At 43.0% G+C, this 21,899-nt stretch overlaps 3 protein-coding genes across 6 annotated transcripts in view; 2 read left to right on the top strand and 1 right to left on the bottom strand.

Moving 5' to 3' along the window:
- Nucleotides 1-5,656, top strand: part of LOC106951656 (signal transducer and activator of transcription 4) — a 36,527-nt gene extending 30,871 nt beyond the window's left edge. For all 3 annotated transcript variants that reach the window (XM_015039306.1, XM_015039307.1, XM_015039308.1), the window contains 10 exons: nt 427-510; nt 579-677; nt 873-1,008; nt 1,589-1,641; nt 1,736-1,830; nt 2,638-2,774; nt 3,363-3,554; nt 4,239-4,284; nt 4,544-4,649; nt 5,467-5,656. In XM_015039306.1, coding sequence (XP_014894792.1) covers nt 427-510; nt 579-677; nt 873-1,008; nt 1,589-1,641; nt 1,736-1,830; nt 2,638-2,774; nt 3,363-3,554; nt 4,239-4,284; nt 4,544-4,649; nt 5,467-5,490 — 972 coding nt within the window. In that variant the 3' untranslated portion in view covers nt 5,491-5,656. The remainder of the gene's footprint in view (nt 1-426; nt 511-578; nt 678-872; nt 1,009-1,588; nt 1,642-1,735; nt 1,831-2,637; nt 2,775-3,362; nt 3,555-4,238; nt 4,285-4,543; nt 4,650-5,466) is intronic.
- Nucleotides 5,657-9,217: 3,561 nt separating this feature from the next.
- Nucleotides 9,218-18,097, top strand: LOC106951655 (signal transducer and activator of transcription 1-like). The gene is made up of 24 exons (XM_015039305.1): nt 9,218-9,702; nt 10,388-10,515; nt 11,044-11,188; nt 11,258-11,353; nt 11,423-11,500; nt 11,577-11,655; nt 11,782-11,870; nt 12,073-12,224; nt 12,322-12,483; nt 12,573-12,665; nt 13,185-13,244; nt 13,331-13,360; nt 14,851-14,941; nt 15,023-15,064; nt 15,165-15,248; nt 15,375-15,476; nt 15,551-15,686; nt 15,860-15,909; nt 16,133-16,209; nt 16,290-16,429; nt 16,506-16,679; nt 17,485-17,548; nt 17,629-17,710; nt 17,786-18,097. Exons 2-24 carry the CDS (start codon nt 10,388-10,390, stop codon nt 17,903-17,905), a joined length of 2,274 nt encoding a protein of 757 aa, XP_014894791.1. The 5' UTR covers nt 9,218-9,702; the 3' UTR covers nt 17,906-18,097.
- A 1,886-nt stretch (nt 18,098-19,983) lies between these two features.
- Nucleotides 19,984-21,899, bottom strand: part of glsb (glutaminase b) — a 51,422-nt gene continuing 49,506 nt past the window's right edge. For both annotated transcript variants that reach the window (XM_015039300.1, XM_015039302.1), the window contains 3 exons: nt 20,958-21,034; nt 20,462-20,525; nt 19,984-20,392 (listed from right to left, as the gene is read on the bottom strand). In XM_015039300.1, coding sequence (XP_014894786.1) covers nt 20,248-20,392; nt 20,462-20,525; nt 20,958-21,034 — 286 coding nt within the window. In that variant the 3' untranslated portion in view covers nt 19,984-20,247. The remainder of the gene's footprint in view (nt 20,393-20,461; nt 20,526-20,957; nt 21,035-21,899) is intronic.

The raw sequence follows: 21,899 nt of genomic DNA, 5'->3' as shown, positions 1-21,899 counted from the left end.
ACATAAGGTTGAGAAATAATAAAAAAAAAATATGGGAAAATTAAAACCCATTTTGTCCCTATTCTCAAGAATCACTGGTATTACATATTTGTTGAAACTATCTGAAAGATTTAACTGCTCTGCTTTCTCCCAGTGCTAACTAGAAATAACCAATCAGAGCCTGGGGGCGGGGCTTAATGCTGTCAATAACTCTACTACGCTGGATCTAGCATAGCATGTTGTGAATGCTAAGACTAGTTAGCATCGTCACTAAATGTAACTATGTTGTTTCTCCACCGTTAGCACATTTAGCAGCCAGTACATGAGGATGACTGGCAGCGTTAAGCCCCGCCTCCTGGCTCTGATTGGTTGCAGTTGAGGGCTACATAAAGTCCCTGCAGGGCCTCAGTTTGGACTCGGTTGGATCTGATGGCTGCTGTCTTTCAGGGCCTGCTCTCTGTGACGGAGGAGCTCCACTCGCTGAGCTTCGAGGCCTGCTTCACTGTACAGGGCCTCGCCGTCGACCTGGAGGTCAGAGGTCATTTCCATCACCATGCGCCGGCTGCTGCTGTTGCTCATTTCTGCTCTCCTCTCCCCAGACATGTTCGCTGCCGCTGGTGGTGATCTCCAACGTGAGCCAGCTGCCGGGCGGCTGGGCCTCCGTCATGTGGTACAACCTACTGACCGACGAGCCGCGGGTGAAACGATTAGCTGCTCAAAACTTTAGCCAGACACGCTAACCAGCTAGTCACATACTGCAGGCGGCTTAAGCTGAAGCTAAGTGATAAATCTGATGTTAAAATGTAGTCAGAGATGTAAGTGTGGTGAATTTAATGCTAAACCAGCCTGCCGTAGCCGTTGGCTTGGTTTTGCTGACTCGTGTTTCCGTACAGAACCTGGGCTTTTTCGGGAACCCGCCCCGTGCCAGCTGGAGCCAGCTGTCTGAGGTTCTCAGCTGGCAGTTCTCCACCTTCGCCGGCCGCGGCCTCAACAAGGAGCAGCTGGACATGCTGGGCGAAAAGCTGCTGGGTACGCGCCTGCCTGCCTGAGCTGCTTTACCAACTGAGGAAATGCAACAACAACATCAAATCAGAGTCAGGAGGCGGGGCTTAGCGCTGCCACTCATCCTCATGTACTCAAATGTGCCAATGGTGGAGAAACAACTTACCGTTACAGAAAAACTGTTTATCCACCGTCATTGGTCCCTATGCTAACTAGATTTAGCATTCACAAACGGAGGATGATTGACAGCGCTAAGCCCCGCCTCTGGGCTCTGATTGGTTGTTTCTAGTTAGCACTGGAAGAAACAGGAAAAGCTCAACTTTTTCACAGATTTTCTGTCTCATAACAAACTGTCACAACATGGTAGCAGCTTCAACAAATATGTAAAAATATATTTTTTTGTAAAAGTTACAGTTTAAAGATGGAGGATAACTCTCTCTGTCACACCAAACAGCTTCTGCTCTCATCGGTTTCTCTGGTTTTATTTCACTCTATGCACACGACACTCTGCTCATCCAAACTAATAAATAAACTACTAAGCATGAGAAAACAAAAATATGGACAGATTTTAATCAAGTGACATTTCTGCTGTTTTCTGTTTCTGCAGGTCAGCATGCCTCATGTGGGGATTATCAAGTCTCCTGGTCCAAGTTTGCTAAGGTAACGACCTCACAGCGACCTCAGACTGACCTCAGACTGACCTCAGACTGCTGTTCTTCCCTCTGTCACTCCTTCTGCTCTCTGTCCTTCACAGGAGAACATTCCTGGGAAGCCGTTCAGTTTCTGGATGTGGCTGGATTCCATCCTGGAGCTCATCAAAAAGCACCTGCTGCCAGTCTGGAACGAGAAGTAAGTCCCCAACGCCTCCATCAACCTGATGGAGCCTGATGGAGCCTGATGGAGCCTAATGGAGCCTGATGGAGCCTGATGGAGCCTGATGGAGCCTGATGGAGCCTAATGGAGCCTAATGGAGCCTAATGGAGCCTGATGGAGCCTGATGGAGCCTGATGGAGCCTAATGGAGCCTGATGGAGCCTGATGGAGCCTAATGGAGCCTAATGGAGCCTAATGGAGCCTGATGGAGCCTGATGGAACTGGACTTTGACTAGGCCATCCTGACCCATGTTCTAAATTATCCCATCATAAGTGAACCTGAGCCCTGCAGCTAGACAGGTTAACCTTCTAACAGGTTTACCTGTCAGGATTTAACTTTAACCTGGCCTGCTTCCCACAGCATGATGCTGACACCACCAGGCGTCTTTCTGGGTGTGGTGTGTTCAGGATAGTGAAAATCAGGAATCATTTCCTGGATTCTCTCCAAATAAAAACGTTGAGGTTTGTGTCTGGAACAGTGAGAAACCTCAGTGGTGTAAAGCCTTTATCAGATAGCTGTGATGTTCATGAAATCAGCTGCTGCAGGGACTGTTTTCTGTCTTCATTTTACAGCAGCAGCTTTTAAAGGCAGTTTAATCTGAGCTGAGGAACTGCAGTTTCCTGTAATCTGCCCAGATTATTTCTGCTTTGCTTCATTGTTCAGGCCGTACAGAGAAGTGGTGCAAAGCAAAACGTGCTGCAGCTTCACAGCTGGAACAATAGTTCCTACAGTAAAACCCTGGAGGCAGATGGAGAAGTGATGAAGGTGATTTTCTGTCTGCAGCTTCATCATGGGCTTCGTGAGCAAAGAGATGGAACGCGCTCTGCTGAAGGACCGCGAGCCTGGAACCTTCCTGCTGCGCTTCAGCGAGAGTCACCTGGGAGGAATCACCTTCACCTGGGTGGAGCACAGCGACAGCGGTGGGCGGAGAGGCCAGCACACACACACCATACACTCACACCTTATACACACACACACACACCATACTCACACACACACACCATACTCACACACACACACACTACACACACACCTTATACACACAGACACACACACCCTATACACACACACACCATACACACACACACTACACACACCATACACACACACACACACACACACACACACACACATATAAACACAAAGTTACAGGGTTTCACATCCAAACCTTCCTTGGCCCTGAATTGGTTTTCTTAGCTTCAGCAGTGGCTAGCACTGCTAGCTAAACCATAAAGTACAAGTCATTGAAATTAGTTCTGCTAATGCATGAAGCAACATAGTATTTTGAGGAAGCTAATTGTTATAGCAGTAGTAATTAGTAGAAGCTAACATTAATTAATAGAATTAACATTAAAGCGCTAAGTTTGCTCAGAATAGCTGATAAGCTGCCAGCGTCCAATGAAACGCCTGAGAAACTGAAGACACCTCAGTGATTTGTGATTCCACTTCCTGATTATCTGCCAGTTTTCTTCTTCTCTTGTCTTATTAACTGTCACTTTGTCCAACAGGGGACGTAAAGTTCAACTCCGTGGAGCCGTACACTAAGAACCGGCTGAGCGCGCTCCCGTTCGCTGATATCATACGCGACTACAAGGTGATCTCAAACGGCGGCGTTCCGGAAAACCCGCTCAAGTTCCTGTATCCCGACATTCCCAAAGACGAGGCCTTCGGACGGCTCTACAACAGCCAGCCCAGCAAAGGCAAGACACTAACATCTGAGTTCATACAGGCTTGCTTTGACTGGGGTTAGGTGGAGTACCTCTAAGTAGTCAGTGTTTTACCAGCCCAGCAGTACGAGGTGGCTTGAGCAGTTTCACTTTGGAGGATCGGATTTCTGATAAATCAAGGAAACTGATTCTCAGAATATATAAACAACCAACCAACATCACGGAACAACATTGCTACAAGATAAGCAACTTCATTAAATCAACCAAGAAGTGTTATTTCATGTAAATTGTAAAGCGCTTTCAACCATGATTGGTATCAACATGGTTGAAATTAGTGCTTTAGCATTATCTTCCACCAAACACCAGGTGGGAATACATCTTTCCCACAAGAACCGCCATCTTGGTAGGCTGCATATCCCCTGCAGCTTGCAGATAAAAGCTATATTAGCTAAGCTAATTTTGCTTGTTTGGCAGTAAGTACTACAGTAAATATCACTGATGGCAACTCTATAGCAACTGTTATGAGAGTTAGTGATGGATACCTACCAAGATGGCTGTCGGCTACAAAGTTCTCGGAAGTGTGACGTCACATGAGAGTTATGTATATTGCTTTAGCATTAGCTTATGCTAAATACCATGGTGTTACAGCCCATTAGCATTGATGTTTTTGTCGCCATGAATCTTCAGCTCTGACCTTTGACCTCTCTGTGTTCTCAGTCTATCCGTACATCCCGTCAACTTTGATCCCCATCTCCGAGCTGCGGTGAGTCCTCCACAGAAATGGTCGTAACTCTCATTAGCTGCACGTTAGCGGCTAAGCTACAGGCTATGTGGTTGTAGCTGAAGATCTTGCTCCGTTTTATCTCTCCAAATAAATCGATGTTAGTAACGGTTTGAGGAGGAATCTTGTTTCTGACCCGGTTTGAGGAGGAATCTTGTTTCTGACCCGGTTTGAGGAGGAATCTTGTTTCTGACCCGGTTTGTGACCTTTGGAGTGACATGTCTCTCGCTCTGTGATCCAGATCAGAAGCCAGCTCCACGCCGCGCTCCTGCCCGTCTCCAGAGCCGCCCATGACGCCCGGAGAGTTCGACATGCTCAGTGAGCACCTGTGCTTCGACATCGACACCGTGAGTTTCTCCAGGGGTTTATCCAGAACAGAGGGGGCCCAGGGCGGCAGAGGTCACCACACCGCCCCCTGGTGTCCATGTAGTCTTATCTTTACAGTACAGTTTTAAATTAATTTAATAGAGCTTCAGTGGAAGATTTATTCATTTTATTATTTCTATTATTTATCCTTCCAATATGTCAGAGTTAATATTTTTCCTCTTTATGTCCTAAAAACTGAAATCATAAAAACTTTAAAGAAGCTGATTTATCAGTTAATAACTGATAATATCAATAAATAATAAGCTCTGTGGTTCCTGTCAGGGTTTTAATAAGATTACAGCAATGAAGCTGAGAAGCTTTTCAAAACATTTTATTATGTAAGAATATGTCTTTAAAACTCATACATGGTGCATTACGGTAATTTAAAGTCTTAAAGGGGTGAAAAACAATCAAATGAATAGAAAATGAGATACATGATCTTCAGAATACACACATAACAATTACTTTCACATTGATTCATAATCTAAATACATTTAGTTTAAGGAATAAATTCTTGAAAAGAAAAGAAATGTATATCCTGGACAAACGTTATGAGTCTGTCTCCAAACTCAACAGTAATATTATAAAAGATTTATTCTGGATATAGGACGTCAGTTTGACATTAATATTTTTGTCATGAATATTGTGATGGTTATGCATCTCATTTTCTCCTACAAACTGTCCCGACAGGAAACCTAATCCTTATTTATATTTTTTATTTTACATGTTCAGTGTTTCTGTCTTTTATGATGTATTTTTATTTCTCTGAGAATAAGGTTGTTTTCTTTCTGTTTCCAGATGAGCTCTCCGTACTCAGAGTGAATCCTCGATGTTTCTACACCTCTTCAGAAATAAATATCAAAAATATTTCATGTTTAAAAGAACCAAAAACACCTTTATGTTTTTATTTAATGTTGTTGTAATTTGAGCTCCAATATTACTGAAGTTCTCTGTAAAAAGTTTTTCTAAATAAATTTCTTCCTTCATATCAGCTTGTCATCTCCGCTCACTGGCGCCCCCGCTGGCCAGAAAGAATAACTGCAGCCAGAGTTCCCGGTTCGGAGTTTTTATTTTGGAGAGGAAACCGGATGTTGTGACTCGCCGTGACTCTCTGTAAATGCTGTTCAGGGTTTCTGGAGAATCACGTGGTTCTCGGAGAGCCAGAGAAAACTTTAAAATGAGACTCTTATTATTATTATTATTATTATTATTATTATTATTAGCTGAATCTGTGGAAATCCCAGAGGTCACAAAGTTTGACAGGGAAACCAAATCAGATTCTGGGTGATTCCCTGAGAACAATGACTCAGAGCTGGTGAGTCAGTGAAATATGAGGAAACATCCGAGTAAAACAAAGAATCAGCAGGAACATTTTGCTCTGGATTTGTCTGCTGTTGGTTTGCATAGAAACTTCTCACTGAACGTCTACTTTCCACAGAATGAAGCAAACCTGTCACTAAAATATCTGAAAACTGCCAAACTAATTTTATTCAAAGCAATTAATGATATTTACTGGATTTTCTTCCCACTAAATAAGCTTTATTTTACCTCACATGGTTGCTATAATCCCTGCTGTTTGTACACATTTTTACCTTCCACTCAACTTTACAGCAATATGCTTGGAAGCAGCACTTTGGAAAAGGGAGTTAACACTGGTTATTTAAATTGACATAAAATAAAAAAAACATTTTTATGTCTTCAAAGTCATAATTTCACCATTTCATTCAGACATTTATAAATGTCCCTGTTCCAAACTAAATATTTAATTAGCAAGCTAAACACAAAATACTTAACTAATTGATAAACTTCTTATCCACATTTACATTCCAAAGTGGATTCTGGATGTTTGAGCATGCAGAATGCAGAAAGTGAGAGTGAATGGATGAATGTAGAGACGTCGCTGTCTGCCCGGCTGCATGTGGTATGCAGATGGGTGACAACAGGTTAGTATTAAAATCTGTAGATGGTTTGGTGATAGTTAGCCTGATGATGAGCATGACTCTGTGGTCGATGAATTTGTTGACTGGTGTGATAAAACTTTACAGAAAACAAAGGACCTGCATTTATTCTAGACAGAAGCTCCACAACATAAATCAAACAGTAATGAAAGGTCAGACAGTAGAAAACTATAAACATCTTGGGACCGTTTCAGATAATAAGTTAAAATTTATCTGCCATTCAGAGAAGCTGCAAAAAAGGGCCAAAGATTGTTTTGTCTAAGAAAGATCGCAAAGTTTCAGGGTGATAAGTCAAAGATGATCATATTTTATAGATCATATATTGACGTTTTCTCTCCTTTGTTGGTTTAGAAATCTTAGCATTAGGTCAAAATGCCCTCAGCAGAATAATACATGCTAGTAATAAGATCTTAGGAGTTGAACAAAGCTCTGTTACAGAACTGTTCAGTAAACGGATCATCAGTAAACTGAAGCCATCCTTGCTGAAAGATCTCAGCCGTTACATGCTGAGTTCAGTTTCTGCCTTCAGGCCTCGAGTCAGACTCTCTGAATGAAAGAAACAGTTACAGTAACACTTACAGTTACAGTAACAGTTACTGTATCAGGTAGAATCTCTGCTTTCTTCCTGCAGCAGTTAGATGTACTTTTTCACCATCTAGTGGTTGGAGTGTGAACTGCACCCGATTCATTAAGTGGAAATCAGAATTTCATCAATAAACCTAGTAAATAATCTTAACCTGAGCTGGAATGTGGATTAAAAAATATATTTATGCTTACTGATAAGCATAGAAGACATTCATTTAAGTTTTTGGGTTTGAAGCTTTTTAGCAACACTAGGCAGCTAAGGAATGGAATCTGGCTATACTAGTATTGGTAACCAAAATATTTAATTGCAAAAATAGTCAATTCTGTTCTTGAATTTGAACATTAATGAAGCTGAATGGAAAATATGTGCAGTTAAATATGTAAATATTATTTTTACAAACAGATGCATATAAACTACGAGAGCTTAAGATATATTTCTGCCAAAAACTAAAAAGTGTTAGGTTCTGGGTTTTTTTTTTAGGTGGTCCTTTGGTTGCTGAGTTATCTCCCCACTAGATGGAGTCCGAGAGATGGCGGGCTGGGGTTTCATGGATGATGTCATCCTCTCACCGGAGGCTGATCATCTAATTGACGGCAGCAAGAAGGTGGAACGCCGGTACTTCGACGCCAGAGTGTCAACCTTAGATGGATCCTCCAGCCCCTCAGAGTTTTGCTCCGAGTTTTTTTAGATCTGCCTGTTTTTTGTGTTGTGCTTCATTGCGGGTTTTTGCTCCCCTCAGGATCCTTCCTCATCTGGTTGCCTGACCACTGGTTCTCCAACGACGTCATGGGATCTTACCCCATAGATGCCTGAAAGCCAGACCTCACCAGTTTCTGTAAGATTCTGCCTGCCATTCAGAAGTCTCCGACCGGCCGTTCCACCTAGACTCAGCTGCTTACAAGGACAAGCCTCCCTGTCCGCCCTCCAATGCCACCTACCGAACCGCCAAGCTCCACGGAGAAGCAAATCCATAAGTTAGAAAGAACTCCAGGACCTACCAACCCCCCTCCAAGCCGTTAAAACGCTCTGAGCCAGTAAGTTTACTTATTCTCATTCGCAGCCTCCCGTTTCCCAGTCACCTGAACTCACCTCGTTTCTCTTATCTCCTCAGTGCACCCAGATCAGCCGAGCAGTTTTCTGGACCAGCTTTCCTTTAAGTGTTGCTTGCTGTCAAGGGCGTAGGAAAGAGTCTGTCATTGGGGGGGACATGTCCCCCCCGTCCCCCCCGCTCCCTACGCCTATGCTTGCTGTAATAAAACTTTTCATTTTTTTTTTTTACATCCGTCTCTTTGGTGTTCCTGCATGTGGGTAAAATCCGTCAAACCCATCATGACAAAAAGTTTGGAAATTAATCAAATTTTTTCTAGAAAGAAAATCAGGATTTTTTTTTAAATTAAAAAACACAAAAATGTTCGCTTGTGCAATTTTTTTGAGTTTCAAAAGAAAATTTGAGATTAAAATTTCTGAGATTTTTTGACTATTCAAACTCAGAAATGTCCGTGTTTGTTTTACTAGAAATTTTCTGAGATCAATCTCTGAGATTTTTGGCTGAAATGTGCTCATCTTTTTGTTTTCCATCTGGCCCTGATGCTGTCGTAGGTTTCTGGTTCCCATCCCTGACTTGATATATTCATATAAATATGTGTAAATATACTGTAAACACTGGATTACAGATGCTGCATGAAGCTCACACACATTACACCAGGATACAGGCGGAAACACAAAGCAGTTCTACGGGAGGCTGTCCAGGTTCTTCTCCTTGCTCGTCTTGACTTTTCATTTTTATACTTTGTGTCTGAGACACAAATCCATCTAAATATTTAGTTACCAAGCTAAGTAGTTAGCAAGATAAATATTTAACTTGAAACTAAATATTTGGTTAGTAAGCTAAGTATTTTACCAATTTAGGATTTTAGCCTAGTTAAATATTTACCACCACACTAAATATTTACTAATATTTACTTAATATTTCACCCTCATTTAAATATTTACCAAGTTAAATATTCAGTTAGCAAGCTAAATAATAGCTTGTTAATTAAGCTATGTCAAGACACTTATAAATGACTTGAATAAGTTTATTAAGTAACGAATAAAGCTTACAAACCGTTAATAACATGTTGAAAATACCACTGAGTGTTATTGCTGTTATTTTTTGTTTATCACATTTACATGTCCGGCGCCTATGATTAGCATAATAAGAGTATTTAATGTAAAGTTGTTCGCAGCTCTTTGATCGTTTCAAAGTCTAAAGTGTTTTTGAAGCGGCTCCTTTCTTTAAAAATAAAAACCTTTAATATGAAAAGCTGCTGACGGCGGAAGTGTGACCCGATGAACGGCTGAACTTGACGCCTCTGGCTGAGCCGTTTCCCGAGAATCAGCCGGTCCGGAGGGAGTTTCCGCGGAATAAAAGCCGCTGCTGCCGCTCGGCCTCCTGCAGATCGGCTCTGATTCCGCTTCCTGCTTCTACCGGAGAAACTCTGAAGATTCACGGTGAGAAACTCAACCTCAGATCCGCACAAACACAGTTTGTTTTAGTCTTTACGTGTTTATTGCATATGTTAGTTTTCTGACTAATGTCAGCTGTTTCCAAGCTGAATTTGAAGAAAACATTTGTCATAAAGTTTAACTTTAATAATTTAAAGGTAGATTATTAACTCGTGTCCGAAAATATTACAAGAAAATAGAAATAAATTGATATCTGTGCCGGTATCAACAGTGAACCGGTAAACGGGTCACGGTTTACCGGCGTCCTCCGGAGCGAGCATGAACCATTCAGGCTTCCGTACCGCTGCTGCTGCCTGGACCCTTTTTTCCTTCCTCCAGTTTAAGGTTCACTCCTGTTTTTGTTTTTTTGCGTAGTGACCCATGAAAACACAGAGCGCATCCGATTCTTTAGGGCTTATTGAATCAGAATCAGAAGCTGACTGAACGTTTCCCGGATCAGAACCGAGAATCTTTGAACATCTGAAACGTTCACAGACTCAAACTACAAACCACAACGTGATCTGAAAAGTTCTGCTCCATGTGAAACTCTGGAGGTTTTTATGGATATACTTTAACCCATAGATATGTAAGGAAAGTTCAGTGGAAGGAAAACTTATCGGGTTTCCCACCTGAGACATGAGAACCGGGTCAAAGCCGGTTCCTCAGGCGGTTCTGTTGTGGTTCTGTGCAGATGGCCCAGTGGCAGGAGTTGTTGAAGCTGGACTCGGCGCTGCAGAACCGGGTCAGGCAGCTGTACGACGGCCGGTTCCCCACAGAGATCCGGAACCAGCTGAGCCACTGGATCGAGAGCCAGGACTGGTAAGAGGAGCCGGTTCCCCCGGGTTCTGGTGGCTCCTCCCCCAGGCGGTGCAGTTAGAATCCACCCGCTGCATTTCCTGAATGCGGTTGCTATGGAGACGCCCACTGCGGTCCAGCAGGGGGCGCAGCGGGTCAGACTGAACATGTTTTATTTATTGACCCTGAAAAAGTTTCATAAAATGATTTAATTTGACATAGAATGGAAATAAAATAATTATATTGTAAAAATAGAACAAAAAAATCTGAAAAGTGTGGAGGACATTTCTAGTCATCCTGCCTGAGTCAGAATGCTGCAGAGCCTCCTCTGGCTGCAGGTTTTCTAGGGTTTGTCTCCACCAGCTCTGAACATCTAGACTTTGACTAGGCCATTCTATCCATGGTTATTTTTAAAATCTGTACAGAATACATGCAATATTTAAAAGCATTATAAATATTGTTATAAAAACACAAAAACAGAAAAAAGCTTGAAGGTAAAACAGGAAGTGAGGCGGGTCAAAGGTTAAAGTGTGACATAATTTCCTGCTGCAGGAGTTCTGCGGCTGTGAACGAGAACGCAGCGGCTGCGTGTTTCTGCGCTCTGATGCAGCACCTGGAGGAGCAGTGGCACCGCTCGGTCCAGGAGAACGCCATCCTGCAGGGACCCGACTTCCCCAGGATGAGGGCCTACATAGTGGTACGGCGGAGCCGGTGCAGCGGTCAGTATGCTACTGCCACCGGGTCTGAAGCAGCTCTGTGTTTCCAGGAGAACTTCCAGGCTCAGCCACTGAACCTGGCCGCCATTTTGTCTGAGTGTCTGAAGGAGGAGAAGCAGATCTTGGAGTCGGTTACCATGACGATGGTGAGTCCCGATTAACGGCACGGCGGTGGTGCTCAGCTTGGGAGCTAACTGACCCTGCTCTCCTCTCAGGGCGGCAGCCCTGTCGTCATGGCGCCGCAGTGGACGGAGCTGGACAACCGAGTGATGCAGCTGAAGCTGCAGCTTCTGGTAATCAGACGGATCCGATTCCTGACCGGACCGACACAGTCAGAACCAGAACCTTGATCTGTGAAATCTGCTGCAGGAACTGAAGAAGGAGGTGAAAGTCCTGGAGGACCTGAGCGAAAAACTCGACTTCATCCGGAACTCGTGGCAAAGCAAAGGTCAGGTCAAAGGTCACCGCTGCAGGAACGCTGCGGTGTACGCTAAACGGCGTTCTAACAGGAACATTTGGGTCAAAGGTCATCACTGCTGTGTTCTAACAGGAACGTTTGTGTTTCCTTCACCAGTGGAGCAGAACGTGGAACTGGTCCAGTCCAAGGCCCTGGTGGAGCAGGAGTGTCTGAAGATGGCCCGGTCCATCTCCCAGACCAAACAGGTACCAGAGACCCACACCATACAGAACCAATCAGAACCAGCAGCTCCCTCACTTTAAGGTTCGAAACCGACTAGCAACAAAACTAGCCACCATGCTAACTTATTTTATTTTGAAGAACAACCTGCTTCATGTGAATGTTTGTATTTGTCTCCCCTGCAGCAGGTTGATCCTCCTCAGGTGTTTCATGGCTCGTTTCTCTCAGGTTGTGCTGCAGCGGCTGGTCAGCGTTCTGAACGAGGCGGCCGGTTCGGTCCAGACTCTGACCGGAGTGGAGCTTCCTCAGTGGCGGCGGCGGCAGCAGCGATCCTGCATCGGCAGCCCAGAGGACGCCGGCCTGGACCTGCTGGAGAAATGGTGAGCTGGCGCCGACCCGACCCGACCCGCAGCCTGACCCGACCCGACCCGACCCGAACCTGCCCGCTCTTTTACCCGACCCGTTTGTGTTCTGCAGGTTCACGGCGGTGGCCGAGGTTCTGCTCAGTGTTGGTGAACAGCTGCAGCAGCTGCAGGTCCAGAACCAGAGTTTCCCCACCCCGGACTTCCCGGGCCTCACCGACTCCATGGCAGAAATGGAGAAGTTCAGCCGCCGTCTGACCCGGAACCTGTTGGCCAGGTGAGGCCCCGCCCCCCCGGCTGCTGATTGGACCATCTGGCGGCGGGGGGGCAGGGCCTTCTGACCGGTTCTTTTTGGGTTCTGTGCAGCGCCCTGGTGGTGGAGAAGCAGCCCGTCATGCAGAACCTTCCTCAACGGCCGCTGATCCTGAAGACCGGCGTTCGCTTCAAGGTCACCGTGAGGTGAGGCGGAGCGGCCGCCGCGGGCAGCGGCTTCCCTCAGGGTACTCGCACTGCCTGGGTCCAAACACTGTGACCTCTGACCTACAACCTGAGCCAAGATGGCCGCCCACATCCAGAGCTAGCAGAATTGGTGTTTGTGCTGCTGTCACTTTAAAACATAAATAAAAGTTTCCAGAGGTCAGCCATTTTGAAATCAGACATTTTGTTTCATTTATGAAATCAAATAAAATAAGATCAAAACAAAACCTGCACAAATTAGTTTTTGTGCAGCACAAACGTAGCAGAGTTTATTGACACCAAGTTTTGATTTTGTAAACATGGGGGCTGGTTGACCTTTGACCTCTGGACATTTAAAAAACAGTCTATGAAATGATAGCGGCACAAACAAAAATCTTTGCAGCACAAATGTTTGACACCAATTTGCTTGGAGGTTCATCTTCTCTGTTTCAGTGGGATTTAATCATCAAAATGTTTTTACAGGAATTTTATTTTCAGCGTTTTATTTTTATTTTTCCTCAGGTTTTTGGTAAACCTTCCAGCTTTTAAGACTCTTATCAAAGTCAAACCTGTTTTTGACAAGTAAGAAAAAATCTTCAGTTAAAATCAGATATTTTCCCCTCAGCTTCTGTTTTTCCATAAAATATAATTTTTCTCATTTAAATCAGGGACGTGGAGGAAGTGAAGACGATCAGCGGGTAAGAAGACGAGACAAACAGAACAACTGATTAACAAAATAAATGTCTTCTTTTTTGTTTTTATTTTTTTTATTATTTTAATAATTGAATTTTAAAAAATTAAACAATGTATAAATCTTGTTTTACTATTTTTTAATAAATATTTATATATAATATTTTAGGCAAGGTAAATTTATTTATATAGCACATTTTCAGCAACAAAACTATTCAAAGTGCTTTACATGAGTTAAAAGGAAATGCAAACAAAATAACAAACCAAAGAAAAGAAAAAGAAGAAAAAAAAGCAAAATGACTAATCTAAATCCTTTTCTGGTGTAAAGTGAGTAGCTACAGTTTCTAAAAAGTAGTAATAGAAAAGTAATTAAGCAGTGACTATTCCTGTTAAGTATTTCTGGATTCTAGGTTCGTAGTTATTCTAATTCTAATTCTGGGCTGTCTAATGTTGATCTAAATAGTGCGTACTCCACAATTTCTGATATTACTAATAAACTAAAATAATCCTTTTCTGGGTTAAATAGGGAGTACTCCACAGTTTCTAACAAACTAAAACACAAAAGAGGAAAGGAGACATTAGGGCAAATCGCAACATTCAGACAAAACAAAGGGCAAAACAGACATGAATGAAGCCACCTGGTTTCATGGCGGGCCATGAAACCAGGTGGCTATGGCCCCTGGCAAAAGTCCGATAGAGGTATTGTTTATTGAGGCATGATGTCCTTGGGAGCGCTCAGCTCCACAGCTGGATGGATACAGGAGGGGGTGAGGAGGGAAGAGCATTATGTTTACATATCTTAAAAGAGATTAGAAATATGCAGCCCTTCCAAGGCCACACGGGGGAAGCCAATTCATAAACAGAACTTCTTAGGTCGGCAAGATTATAAATTTCAATCTTCCCAAAAGTCTCTCCGATACATCTCAGTTCCCAATTATACAAATTAGTTTGGTCGTTCCACTGAACCGAAACTAGCAGCTTCTCCAAGATCGATTCCATCCGGATAGTGAGTTTTAGAGTCCTCAGCTGGGCTGTGACTCACATCCAACTTGCGTCTCTGTCCACATCAACAGTCTGAGTGTTCGGCCAAGTCCGTCACAAATTTGTCGATAATCCAGGAATCCACAAGCTCCAAACAGCAGAAATCCTGTTATCATGAATAAATCCAGGGTGAATCCCGCCGGGTGTGTCCCTGCAGGACAAGAGGCTCTCTGCTGTGCCCAGACTTCTTGTCGAAAATTTGATCAATTGCATTGAGAGATCGGTTGACCAGATCCATAATTTGTAGATTTGGATGATGCGCAAAGAAAGGCTCCAAAAATATAGAAAAAGAGAAAAACAGAGAAAGCAGGGCAGGGAGGGGGCCGAGGGAAAAAGCATCTGCCTTCATCGAGAGCAAGAGAAAGCAAAAAAGAAAAAAAAAATTTGTTTTATTATTTTATATATTTAAGTAAAATATTTCAATAACAAAAAAGCCTTTTTATTTTCTTTGTTATAGTTTTCGTCAGTTTGATTTCTCGCGTGATGACGCCAAGGTTCTGGACGTGGATCTGTCCAGCGGCGCGCTGACGGCGGCGTACGAGCACATGGTGGGAAAACCTGATCAAACTATGATTACAAAGTATTGATCATCATTAATAAATCACTTTTGTAACTGTTTTTGTTTTCAGTCACTCAAAGAAAAAAAGTCCAGAGTTAAAGGTTCCTGTGAGGTGAAACGTTTTGAATTGTTTAACCAGGAAGCTAAAAACTTCATCAGGTGATTATTTTACTGTAAATATTTAAATATTTTGAATGTTTTGGGCCAATCAGAGCCAGCTGACGGTCACAGAGGAGCTCCACATCATCCGCTTCGTCACGCAGCTGCAGCACAACGGGGAGACGTTCCACATCCAGGTGACCAGTAAAACCAGTGAACTGGTTCTGGACCGGCTGGCGGCCCTCTCCGGTTCTGGACCGGCTGACGGCCCTCTCCGGTTCTGGACCGCCTGACGACCCGCTCCGGTTCTGTTTGTCCACCAGGCCAGCTCCCTGCCGCTGGTGGTCGTCTCCAGCTCCAACCAGGTTCCCAGCGCCTGGGCCGCCATCATGTGGTCCAACATGGCGTCCGGCGCCGACTCGGAGGTGAGTACAAAACCAGGACCAGGACCGGCCTCTGCCGGACCGGACGGGACTGAAGTTCTGCTCTGTGTGGACAGAACCTGTCGCTGTTTCTGGACCCGCCGGGCCTGACCTGGCAGCAGCTGGCGCCACTCCTCAGCTGGCAGTTCCTGTCGGTTGGGCAGCGGCCACTGGACCAGGACCAGCTGTCCATGCTGCAGGCCAAGATCATGGGTGGGTCCAACAGAACCAGAACCTCCCACTTCCTCCATGTTTCTGCTCCCATACATGTAGTTGATTAGATTAGCTTAGCCTCCATGCTAAGCTAACTAGCCTGATTCATGTAAATGTCTAGTTTAAATGTTAAACTGATTACATTGACGCTGCGTGTTTCTGATTTGATCCAGGTGATCCAGGTGATCCTGATGGTCTGATTCACTGGAACAAGTTTTCCAAGGTGAGGCTCAGGACCCGTTCTAGTGCAGCGGGGTCCAAAGTGTGGGTTGGGGGCCTTTTGGGGCCAACATGGCACAAAGTTGGTTCATTAACTCAGGATGTTGATCCGGAGTCCTGCTGTAATGAATGACGCCCTGAAAAAAGTCTTCTAAAAATGTAGATAAATGAAGTTTCATGTTTTTACTGATTTTATCGCTGGATGTTTCTGACTTCCTGTTTCCCAGGATGAGAGCGTGTGGATCTGGATCGATGGGATTCTGGATCTGATCAAGAAGTTTGTGTGGGAGCTGTGGCGGGACGGGTAAGTCGGGTCGGGTCGGGTTAGCGGGCCTCCTGCTTCTCTCCTCCTTCACCATGTCTGGATGTATTTCTACTCTCCAGATGCATCATGGGATTTGTTAGTAAGGAGAGAACGCGCTCCCTGCTGCGGGAGAAACCGGTCGGGACGTTTCTGATCCGATTCAGTGAGAGCATCCTGGACGGCGCCATCACCTTCAGCTGGGTGGAGCAGTCCGCCGGAGGTCAGTTTCACACAGACCTAAATGAGACCAACAGAACCCGAACAGAACCAGAGGACTGATCTAACCCGCTCTGCAGAGAAACGCATCCACGCCGTGGAGCCGTACACCAAGAAGGAGCTGTCGGTTCTGTCTCTGCCCAACGCCATCTACAACTACACCCTGACCATGTCGGGGCGGAGCCACAACCCGCTGGTCTACCTGTACCCCGACACCCCCAAAGACGCCGCGTTTGCACGCTACAGAGTGGCAGGTACCGAGCGGCGCCATCGGGCCGTGTTCACGTCTGGAGACGGTTCTGACGTGTGTGGATAAAAAATGAACAGCAGTAATTTGGCCCGTTTGGTCTGCCTTAAGAGTGAAAATGGAGGCTAATTTTTCAGTTGTTCATGTTGGTTTCAAGCTAAATATTTCCTACATAATTGACTTGCTAACTAAATATTTAGTTAACAAGCTAAATATTTAACTTTAAATTAATATTCACTTATTTAACACTATATTTAGTTAGTAAGCTAAATATTGAACTCTAAGATAATATTTAGTTAGCCAGGTAGCTTGCTAGTTAGTTAGCTCTGAGCCTTAGCCATCAAGCTAAATTCTTAGTTTCAAACAGCAACATTTATGAATAACATGTTGAAAATGTAACTTTTATAACTTTTTCTTTATTTTCTAAATAGCCCAGATTGCTATGTATAAATTTTGTGACTTTTAAAATGAAAGAAACTATTCACACCCTTCAGTTTTACCAATTCTAAAACTTTGGACACAAAATATCCTATTATGACAAAATGAAAATGTATTTTTAAACAATGTTTTATGTTTAAACGTAACATTTAAACTGAGTGCTTTTATAAGTATTTACACCATTTTCTGTGATGCTAAAGGATCTTCAACAAAATGTTGAGCCAAGGGTGTGAAGATCAATATTTACAAAAATGTTTAAAAGCCAGTTTTCTTGTTGTCTTGGTGGGGAAGTTTGTTTAAAAGCTCAAACTAAAATCAGTTTTAGACTCAGAGCTGTGTAAAGTTTCACCCTGTTGGTGGCGCTGTTTCTGCAGAGCCGTCTCCTCCCAGCAAGAAGACAAAGGACTACATCTCCACGAAGATCATTTTGGTCGCCATGTAAGTTTCTGCTGAACTGAAACTCTTTGCTAGTTCAACTTCAGGAAGCAAACAGGAAGTAAACGTGTCGTTCCCCTCAGTGACCCCACGCCACCGCCGTCTCCGCCCATGCCGGCGATTGACATGGACCTTGACGGCCTTGAGGACCTTGACGGCCTTGAGGTGGGTTGGAGGCTGCTTCCTGTCTCATGACTTCTTTATGGCAGCTGATTAATATGAATGGTTTTTGTTGCTCAGGAGATGCCCATGATCGACATTCTCCAAGATTTATTATCGGACCTGCCTGACCTGTCGCATCTTCCTCTGGAAAGCTGCAGTGAGCCTGGTTTCTTCAATCAATTCATCATCAGTCAGTGATCAGAAAAAGTTCATGAAGATCAACTGGATTTTTGTGTACATAGTAAAGATAAAAAATGCAAGTTTGTCTTAAGAGGGAAATCTTTCCTCCATGGTTTCAGGCTGAAATATAAATACACTTTTCAGTTTTTACCTCATTTTGTTTTTGTTTTTTTTAAATGCTTTAATAAAGCTGTAAATATCCAAACATAATGGAACAGAATTTATGTATTGTCACTGTACAATGAGATTGAAGTTAACTCCAACAGTGAATGTGATCAACACATGGTGACTGTGAAAACCTTGCATTTTATTCACTATATTTACAGGCATACGATTAAAGGTGCCAATCTGTTTCCATAGAAACAAATTTATTACTTTTATCAGACATGATTTATGCTGCAGAAATATGTCTGAAACTATAAACTATTAATTTAATGCCTCTTTGTAAATACAGCAAAACAGGAGTATGAACACGATTGATATTCCTGTATTACTAAGAATGTGATGAGATGTACTTTTGCACCATCTAGTGGTTGGAGTGTGAACTGCACCCGATTTATTTATCAACATGGTTGAAATTAGTGCTTTAGCATTAGCTTTCACCAAACACCAGGTGTTAATACATCTTTCCCACAAGAACCGCCATCTTGGTAGGCTGTATATCCCCTGCAGCTTGCAGATAAAAGCTATATTAGCTAAGCTAATTTTGCTTGTTTGGGAGTAGGTACTACAGTAAATATCACTGATGGCAACTCTATAGCAACTGTTATGAGAGTTAGTGATGGATACCTACCAAGATGGCTGTCGGCTACAAAGTTCTCGGAAGTGTGACGTCACATGAGAGTTATGTATATTGCTTTAGCATTAGCTTATGCTAAATATCATGGTGTTACAGCCCATTAGCATTGATGTTTTTATGTCGCCATGAATCTTCAGCTCTGACCTTTGACCTCTCTGTGTTCTCAGTCTATCCGTACATACCCTAAATATTATTTTTACAAACAGATGCATATAAACTACGACAGCTTAAAGATGTATTTCTGCCAAAAAACTAAAAAGTTTGGAACTTAATCGAATAATTTTTTCTAGAAAGAAAATCAGGAATTTTTAAAATTAAAAAACACAAAAATATTTGCTTGTGCAAATTTTTTGAGTTTCAAAAGTTGAACATTTTTGATTTCTGAAATTCCAAGTTTTTATCTAGAAAATATTTGAGATTAATGTAAAAACATGTTTTTTCTTTCTAATTTCCAATTTTTGGAGCCTGAAATTTCCTTGTTTTTTCTACAAAATTTCAACGTTTTGGCAGAAATTTCCAGATTTTTGTTCTCTCATCATGGGCCTGTGACGGCCCTTGATGAGAGAATATGATTAGATTTTTTCCGACCTGTCATTAAAATTGACTGAAAACAACAAAAAACTAGCGCCACCTTTGGTCTGGAGTCAGAATGCAACCAAAAAGAAAAAACTTTATTGTAAATTGAATAAATTACACAAACATGAGTCTCAAAGTCTTTGTGCACCGACGACGCCGTCGTCATAAAATACATTCAGGATACAATCATCTGATGTCAGAGGAGCCGCACGACGTCTGCGGCCGTCAGCCAATCAGAGAACAGATACCTGGAACAATTAACACCAAAGATTTCACACAAACTCACATAAGCAGAACCTGGTTTCTATGACAACGCAGAAGTGCCGCGGTAGGTAGATAAAAGGAGTAAATGCCCACCAGAAAAATGTGAGATTTTTCTCATAAACTTTCTAGAAAAAAATTCTGAGTTTGAAAAGTCAAAACATAGAAAAATAAAATAAATTTTTACTCACATTTTCTGGAAAAAGATTTCTGAAAATGTTTGACTTGGAAATTTTCTGAATTTCAAACTGAAAATCTTAGACTTCTCAAGTTCAGAAATTTCTTTGTGTTTCTGCATTTCTAAGTGTCAAAATTTCCGAGATTTTATCAAGCAATTTTTTTCTAGCAAATTTCAGATTTTTCAAGCTCAGAATTCTTCCTGTTTTTCAAGAAAATTTGAGATAAAAATTTCTGAGATTTTTTTCCAATATTTTTTGACTATTCAAACTCAGAAATGTTTGTTTTACTAGAAATTTTCTGAGATCAATCTCTGAGTTTTTTGGCTGAAATGTGCTCATCTTTTTGTTTTCCATCTGGCCCTGATGCTGTCGTAGGTTTCTGGTTCCCATCCCTGACTTGATATATTCATATTCATATAAATATGTGTAACTGTAAACACTGGATTACAGACGCTGCATGAAGCTCACACACATTACACCAGGATACAGGCGGAAACACAAAGCAAAGCCACTGAAGCGGGTTTTCTCTGGAGGATCCGGCGGTTCTACAGGAGGCTGTCCAGGTTCTTCTCGTTGCTCGTCTTGTCAGAACCGTCAGCCGGGTTGTAGTTCTCCTGGTACTGCTGCAGGGCGGCGACCACGTCGTGATGGCCGAACTGCACGGCTTCATCCAGCGGCGTGTTGCCCCACCTGGCCGGAGGACAGGCTGGACTCAGAACCAGGCCGGACCGAATAATGGACCTGCTGGGCGGAACTCACCTGTCTTTAGGGACCGGGTTCACCTTGCAGGCGTCCAGCAGGAAGCGGACCACCTCCAGGTGTCCTGAAGGCAGACAGAGATGCTAACTGGTTCTGCTGGGTAACTGAACGACAATATGGCTGACAGATTTATTTAGTTTTGTTTCAAATATGTAAAATCCTGCCAAACTGGTGGAGTGACCATTCCTGTTTTACAATTTTCACTCCATGTCTTTTTTTTATTTTTAAGCAAATTTTGAGGCATGATGGAGAAACCTGAAAGTGACTCAGCAGGTTGTTACTAGGCAACCAAAGAATGACCGAGTTGCTAGGTAACCAAAGAGCAGGTGAGTTGATGCCACCCAATTTAGCTTAGCTAGCTGTGAGAGGTTGCACGGCTAAAGCCTTTCCTCTGCCTACATCTCCCAGAATACTGTGCGGTCCTGGCTCGGACTTAAGTGAATGTTCTATCAGACATGAAACTTTAGATCTTTTGAAGGTTCTGGTTCCAGTTTACCTTCAGCTGCTGCGACATGGAGTGCCGTCCTGGAGTCGTAGTCCCTCTGCTCCATGTCCATGGAGGACAGGGCGAACCTGAAACACACACAAACACACGTGCACGTGTCTTCAGCCGGTTTTCTGGTCCCGTCAGACCAGAACCTGTCACAGGTCTGGGTTCTGAACTGAACCGTGTCAGCCGGATGTATCCAATCAGAACCAGTTTGGATTGGAGGTCATCATCCTCACTGTTAAGTTTCCTCAGCTTTGCTGTTTGAGGTGAAATTGGATCATGTAGACCAGCAGGAACGATCCCAGATCCACACAAAACTGGTTATTGGACATTTAAAGAAAAGATAATCTGAAATAAATCTTTTTTAAGATTTATTTTTAATATAATCTTCATTGCTCTGAAAAGTTTATGTGAACTTCTGACTGGACCTGCAGCTTATCGTCAAATACTGCTTAGCAAGCTTAGAGCTAAATAGCTAATATGCTAACACACTTGCCAATAAACAGAAGTGGACTACCAAAATAAAAACATATGTGAATGTGAAAATGTGAAGCTGATCTTTATAACTCAGCCTCTGTCCTCTTCTGCTCTGCAGTGAGAGGTTTGACTGACAGACCCACCAGGTCAGGTCTGAACCTTTACAGTTAACAATATTCACCCACTGTGGAAACTCAGTGGCTTTCTTTCTATATTTACCAACATTTCAGACAAAAAAATTCATATCAGCCAAAACCAAAATCAGCAGGTCAGGCTTTTTAAATATCGGTAACCAGGGATCGTCCAGAAAACTGCAATCGGTGCAGCGCTACACACACATTCATGACATTCTGTGATTAAATTAATTTCTCTTGAGTGTTATTCCAATAGCTAAAAATGTAATTTATACCAGGTGAGTTTTATTTTGGTAGTCCACTTCTGCTTGTTGGCAAGCAAGTGCAAATTCACATT

This window comes from Poecilia latipinna, unplaced genomic scaffold, assembly GCF_001443285.1.
Source record: "Poecilia latipinna isolate Pla-1442-1.1 unplaced genomic scaffold, P_latipinna-1.0 Scaffold467, whole genome shotgun sequence".
Taxonomy (NCBI): domain Eukaryota; kingdom Metazoa; phylum Chordata; class Actinopteri; order Cyprinodontiformes; family Poeciliidae; genus Poecilia; species Poecilia latipinna.
Note: the sequence above shows the minus strand (reverse complement) of the source record. Positions and strands in the feature narration are given on the sequence as shown.